Consider the following 7389-nt stretch of genomic DNA (forward strand, 5'->3'; position numbering starts at 1 on the left):
AACCCTGCACAGGCCTCCTTGATAGTCACAGGATAAACAGCAGACCAGTGATCACGTCTGTTATGACTTAGGTCAAAAGTGTTATAGGACATCTTGCATTTGCTACTGGGGAACTTAGCAAACCCTATTTGTGCGTCTACAATATCTCCCCATTACCACACCCATACGCAGTGCACACTTCAAGGACGGGATTGGTACTTTATATTTGTATTTCATTATTAGGTTAACTGGTAATTGAAAACATCCTAGTTACTGTATATCCAGAATGTTATATGGCTTCAGGTAATCAGCCCTCTCTGTAACTGGTTACAAGGCAACAAAATTGGAAACTGACTTGAAATGAGTTACCCAGGTCCTCCGATCAGGATGAAATTGGATGACTTGCGCATGTGTGCATATATCTGTGCTATTGACAATTCCCAAAATAACTGTAGGTCTGTTATCACTTGGTGTGTGAGATATGCTTTTGTATAATATATAAATGCTCCCTGAATTACACTCTGAAAAAAGCTGACTCCCCAATTTCTGCACAGAAATTGAAGGCAGTAATCATTAATTAATGAATCAGAACAATTTAAACATCTTCCAGACTTGCTGTCATGTTGAATGACCAGTCACCCGATTGACAGTTGTGTGGCAGGTGATTTCTAATATTTTATATATGTGTGTGATTGAGTGTGTGTATGTATGTATATATATATATATATATATATATATATATATATATATATATATATACACACACACACACACACACACACACACACACACATTTTTTTTGTTCAGCTTAAACTGATGTGGCCTTATTACTTTGACTTGTGAGATTTTGCTACGAGAGGTAAGCAAATCTTATTTGACCACCCAATTGAGTGTGAATGCAAACCCTGTTCAGCATAAACGTAAAAACACCAAGTAAAAACACCCGAGTATCTGATATTACAGGACAATTTTATTGTCTCATTATTCATCTGTTTGTTTTTCTTTAAGATCTTATCATTTCATTAGAATCTATAGTTTGTTACAAAATAAATTTTTTGCAATAAATAAATATACTTTTATATATAACATATATATAAAATAAATAAAATGTAAATTTTATAAATAGTTCCATCCATATGTACACCACCTTTTTAATAATGTTCCCTAGAGCTGGACCATCACGCGTCTTCCTTGATTCATTATCCAATTTAAACAATTTATTAAACATTCTTTTTTTTTTTTTTTCTTTAAATATATTATAGCTTTAAGCTTATTTGCAGCAGCATTTTGTCCACGTGCGATATCAATACTGGAAGTTCTCAGTGTGGATAACAGTTTAGACTTTTCCTTTATAAGAATTTCAGTGGAGCTCCAAAACAGATCTACATAACCTATTAAATATAAAACGGTAGTGGTGAATTTAAGTGCTTGTCTTCTAACATCTAGTACTGGGAATTCTTGAGTTACAGCGTGAAACACCCCTATATATACCAGTGGGCATGGAACATGTCACCTGTAGTGGAACAGGTCTCGATATGCCACTGGGATTTTATCAGGGTCCACAGGCCTTGGTAAAAAATGGGTAAATTTTTGATGTTTCTTAGTCCGGTATCCTTCTCTTGCTGATCCGTCTTTATTCAAGGCCACGTAGTAGTATTTCCCTGTGTCAGAATGCTTAAACAGAGTGGAAGCGTAGGTGTTGTACCAGTTCTCTTCAAACTGCTCCCGGAACACGCATTCAGCTGTTAGCTTCTTCTGCAAGACAAAACGGGGCCACAGTTATTAGCGGCTTGAAATTAGTTATTAGTTATTGTTATTAGTTGCAGTGAAAGGACAGCTTGTGTGCTAGCCTGGGAGGAAGAGTTAGGCAGCACCTGCAGCTCCAACATAACGACCAGGTGGTCAACCAATCTTTCAGGCAGATCGCATGTCACATCTTGCAAAGCCCATGCGCTTCTTGTTGCTTTCATAGCTCATGTGGAAAAGATCAGGGCTGTATTTGGTAAGAGAAAGCTTTTAGTATTATGCAATATCGGAATTGCCCACCCCCCCCCTCCCCAGTGGTATTAATGGCCATATTGAGTGATAACTCTACATTAGATATGAATATGTATAACACAACAATGGATGTCAAGGTTGAGAAGTTAAAAATGGTTAAAGATTCAAAGCCTCATTAATAGTCTTGATTAGTCATTTGACTCCCAAGTGTGCACTGAACCGCTGGACTCTGGGAATCAAAGAATCAAGGGTATTCACTCAGTGTGAACCACACGCTGAAATACTATTGCTATTACCAAATTACTGTCTCCTGTGCATTTCATTTATGAGCAGATCAGTTCTGGAATAGTATAATCTGCATTGCTATTATGAGTTGCGAGCAAACAAGACATGTTAACATACAGTTCACTTGTTCATAGTGTGTGCAAAGCATGTGAAATGTGACTGTACTGGGAACGCCTGTGAGGAAGTCTCTTTGTAGCCAGTGTGCATGTTGCTGCCTCACAGATGCAGAACATTAATAAACTGTTGCGCTACTGAGACCATGTTCACGCTACTATATAAGTTTATCTGATGCTACAAAGAGGTACATGTTATGAGGTAGATATTCTTCTAATGTTTTGTATTTTCTACTGTATTATGTTGTTCATCTTAATGTGTTGCTGCTGAGAGACTAGCTTTACATCTTAATAAAATACCTTTCTTTTTGCACAGTATATGCTTTCTTTGATACTTGGGTTTGGACCTTACACAAGATAAACATGATGCATAAACACGAGGCAGAAAGAAAATGGGTGGTCTCTCCAGTACAGGACAGACTTGAGGCATGGAGAATGAACTACTCCCTCACCCTCAAAGGGTGGTCTCTCCAGTACAGGACAGACTTGAGGCATGGAGAATGAACTGCTCCCTCACCCTCGAAGGGTGGTCCCGCCAGTCCAGACAGGTTTGAGGCACTGCTTCCTAAACCCCTATGAGAAAAGGTGGCTCACATTGATACTGCCTGTACCCTTTGAAAAAGTCTCCAGCACTGCCAATCGAACACCTTTTTCTGGAACAAAATTCATCACAAGGTAATTCTGGACTGCTTTCAATTCAAATGAAATCAGTCACCATGCTAATCTTTCCTTCCTATGTGTGCCATGATACAGCTAATCTGTATGGGGGACAGTTCACAACAGCCTCCCAACACCATCTCTCTCTCTCTCTCTCTCTTTCTCACATTAATTTATTTTTATTTGTATGCTACCCATGTTAAAGATGCTCATGGGTGTCTGTAGACCATGTGCGGAGTGAAGGGGTTATATAACAACTGCAGTGTGTTAATAATATATAGAAAATATTATGTAGAGATAGTGCCTCTTTTTTTTTTTTTAAAGTTCATTTCATATGGCACTTACAAATATAGGGCACAAAGCTCAGCACTGCGAACAATCATTAAGATGCACAAAAATGGTTACGGTGTAGCTAGTTGTTGGGGTCTGTCAACTAATCTTGGGCATATTACAGAGGAAGGGTTAATATGGATAACAATAAGAATAGCAGAGGAATGGTTAATATGGAAAAACAATAAGAAGAGCAGAGGTAGGGTACTGATCTTTCCATCCCTTCCTCATATTGCAGTACATGTCTGACTCGTGTTCTGCCTCCCTCATGTGTATTCTGTTATTAGTAAAGCTGCATCACCCTGTTGCAAGCCTGTTTCTGTCATTGGGGCCAATACAGCAGATCTTACAGACTAATACTGTGGTGATGGCAGGTGCTCCATTAGCACACAGTGATACCATGGGAAGGTTAAAAACTCAATGGAAACTAGGGGCTATTTTAATAACTGAAAACAGCTGTGGGTCTTAATACTGGGTCCCTAAACATTTATAATCCTGTTATTTAGAAGTTTCATGGAAGATTATAATAGAGCTGTCTTTAATAAAGGAGTGTTGACCAATGTTTTAAAACCAATTTTATAACCTCTCATTAGCACTGGCAATATAGTCACTGTTTGTAATTTGTATTCAACTTGTAAAATGCAGATGTCAAAGACAACTTGGGTAGAAGTAAAGCTGCTGCTGCTTCCATGTTTAAAAGGTGACCTAGCACACAGGAAGTGATTCAGTACCAGGAAGAACCAAATATTTAATTGAAGTATAAACAAAGACCTTAATCACAAGATAAAAAGGGGGACCAGTGCTGATGTCATGCTAACACGGTTTGTACTACTTTCTGCTTGTGTTCTGATCATTTCAAATACGCTGTATGAATAAATGATGTTTGGCCTCCTTTTGTTTTACATGATCTTGCTGCACTGGGCTCCCCCATATCCTTTAGCCAAGTAATTATAATACCAAAATGTGGCACCAAGGACCGTGGCTGTCTGCCAAAGTGCCTGACATGCAAACACTAATTTCACACTCTAGAAAAACCAATTAGAGACCACACTTTTTTAGTGACAGCTCCAGGTTCTGCACCCACTATTCTTTTGTTAATTAAGCAATTCATTCAGATACCTTACGGGAAATATAAATTGTGTCATAAAACTAACTGTCTCCACCTGTGTACACAACCTGTGCTGTGAAGCGTTTCAAATACGGTTCAGGTAATAAGTTTCAAACTTACCGACCCATAGAGCTCTCCCCTCTCATTCATGCCCAGGTAAAGTCCTGCATCAACCCCTCGGATACTGACCAGGCCCACAGCCAGGCTAATAAACTCCAGAATTCCTTGAAAATACAATAGATTTACAATCAGCTTGGGGCAGCTCGCACTGCACAAATAATGAACAGCTCTTCAAATGTGTAGCATGAATAGACCAGTTTACATATTAAAAAATAAATAAAATCTGCAGAAACAAAACGCCTTGTTAGTGTGGATTTAAACACTGGGTAATTAAATATGCTTGTAGTGTCTTTCATAATGCAGTATTTTTCATTTACCACACATTATATATGTTTATGTGTGTATGTGTGTTGTTTTTTTTTTTTTTAAGTTGGCCCTTACAGGATACTACTTTTGCAATAGAGCACAGTAAAGGTAAGTTATGTACAAAAAAAAATATTAATGAATATAAAATAAAGAAAGAAAGAAAATTGTAAATACATACGTTTAGTGCTACTACGAACTGATTTCACTGTACAGTAAAAAGCGCCACACGTTGTCAGGTCAGTATAATTTTGTATTTGTATTGATTACTCAATTTATATTGATTTTAATACAATTCATACAATATCTGGATATTTTTAGGTTGAAGCAAAATTGCCGTTTCCTTTGAGAACTACTTTGTAACAACATACAATATAGCTGCTAGATGGCTACTATTTATCATATATGTTTGCTACGCTATGGATTAATTACTGCAGCAGAACGGCGGTACCATCCCGTACGAACTATCGATATGTATTAATGTCACATTGACCTTACCCAATCCATAAGCAGCGAGTTTAGAATATATATAACATTTTTCGAAACGGCGCCGAGTCGTTTTGGGCTTCTTTAGGGCTTCCGTTATTTTTTTCGTTATTTTTTTTCCAGTAGCCTACAATTAAAATACCGATAAATTAACATTTGGGCCATTTTGCAACATTTATATTAAAAAAAACGAAAAAAAAAAAAAAAACAAACAAACATGTGCGTTCATTATAATTCTGATCGTTTCTTTAACAAATGGTTTCTAACTATACTGCCACTTATTTTGTTTAACACTACAAAACATTTCTGCCTCTTCCTTTCGCCAAGTGATCAAACCGGTTTATAAGAAAATTGTAGCCTACCCTCTAACTGAATTCCACGACGATCATGGTTTTATTTACAGGTTTTTTTTTTTGTTGTTTTTGTTTTGTTTTTCGCACCTGCAGAAAAACTTAGCAGAGCAGACTTTGAAAACGCACACATTTTTGAGGCATGAACACATTTGTTTATAATGCTAATTATAACTGCTGGCGGGATGGTTTATATTAATTAACAGGGCATGTGGTCGCGGTGGTCGCGGTAGCTCTGTGAGCAACATAAAAAAAATAAACAGACAGCTCTTTGGTCGCGTGTTTGCAACAGAGAAAAGACACCTGTTACATCCCGGAAATATGAATAAGAAAAAAATACAGTAGGCTCAGGGAAAAAAAACTCATAGAAGTGTATATAGGACAGTTTTTAAACTGGGCACCCTCAGGAACAGAAATTTAAAAATACATTACTGTTAATATGGAAACAAAATTAACCAGATGTTTAAAATAACTAACAATTTTGATATAGCAGTGACATACAATTTAAATGAAAGAGTTTTTTTTCAGTTTTATTTTTTTTTTTTGGGGGGGGGGGGGGGGGGGGGGGGGGGGGGGGGGGGGATCTTGCAAGTTTGAAATAAACAGATGCATGTCCAGATTCTTTAATTTGAAGTGTGCAGAATCATACTAATAACTTTAAAAGTATGCAATGTTTTATCAACTTGGTTTCTGCACAGAAAGAGAGAACCAACACCAGTGCAGTAATGCATGTTTTCAGAAACCCATTAAAGCAGCGGTCTCCAAACCTGGTCCTGGAGAGTCCCAATCCTGCAGGTTTTCTAGGTGTCTGTACATCAGTGACTAAAGACCCCGAACATCTGTTATCTGACTAATTAAGACAGTAATTGCGAGATTAGTTTAAACAAACAAACAAAAAAAACAGCTGCCACAGGTTCTTACCAAATCTGCTGTGGTCCTGTCGGGTTCCGTGCACTGTAGCATTGGGGAAAATCTCGAGGTGAAAACCCGTTCTACAGTACAGCTGCCTTCGCCTCAAAATGCCTTTCAGGTGGGCGAAATCCGTGGGAGACCCCCTCTGCAACTTCCCCTCAATCTGCCCCAGCCTCTCATTCAAAACACCGGGAGAGTCGGACAGAGGAATATTCCCAAAAGCAGAAAATCCGTGTAAATCCAAATCGAGCGCCCCGAGAAAGCCCCCTACCTCAGCCATCGCAAAGGTGAAGTTTAAAACTTCGTTTGAAGAGGAATCACGCTTGCTTTGAAGCGTAAACAAACAAAACAAAGTAGTAATAAATAAATAAAAATGAAAGAAAATACAAGTTCACGAGTCTTCTCTGGAGCACAATAACACAGACTTCGTTTTGATTGAATACTTTGTAAGAATCCCTTTTCATTAGCCTTCTTTCGTTGCTATTCATAACTGAAAGTGTATGGCTATCAGATGGATCCTGCCGTTTATATACGTACTCCCCTTGCATTGACATATTGGGGATTTAAATAAGCCACGCCTGGCTGGCATCCATCCTTTGCTTGCTGAAAATGTAAGTATACTCCCTCTTGTATTATTGTTTTTATTATTATTACAAAGCAGAGGAAAGCTACAGATAGCACTGAAGCAGTGGAGCATGTCGCCTTTTGGCAGGTATTTGTTCGCTGCTGATGAAATCACTTTGCCATG

General features: G+C 38.0%; 1 protein-coding gene across 1 annotated transcript; it reads right to left on the bottom strand.

Annotated features, from left to right (window-relative positions):
* Positions 1–1122: 1122 nt before the first annotated feature.
* On the bottom strand, positions 1123–7110 carry LOC121295787 (fibroblast growth factor 16-like). The gene is made up of 3 exons (XM_041220836.1): positions 6651–7110; positions 4591–4694; positions 1123–1734 (listed from the first exon to the last, which is right to left on the bottom strand). Exons 1-3 carry the CDS (start codon positions 6919–6921, stop codon positions 1489–1491), a joined length of 621 nt encoding a protein of 206 aa, XP_041076770.1. The 5' UTR covers positions 6922–7110; the 3' UTR covers positions 1123–1488.
* Between the last annotated feature and the right edge of the window lie 279 nt (positions 7111–7389).

This window comes from Polyodon spathula, chromosome 20 (genome assembly GCF_017654505.1).
Source record: "Polyodon spathula isolate WHYD16114869_AA chromosome 20, ASM1765450v1, whole genome shotgun sequence".
NCBI classification, from domain to species: domain Eukaryota; kingdom Metazoa; phylum Chordata; class Actinopteri; order Acipenseriformes; family Polyodontidae; genus Polyodon; species Polyodon spathula.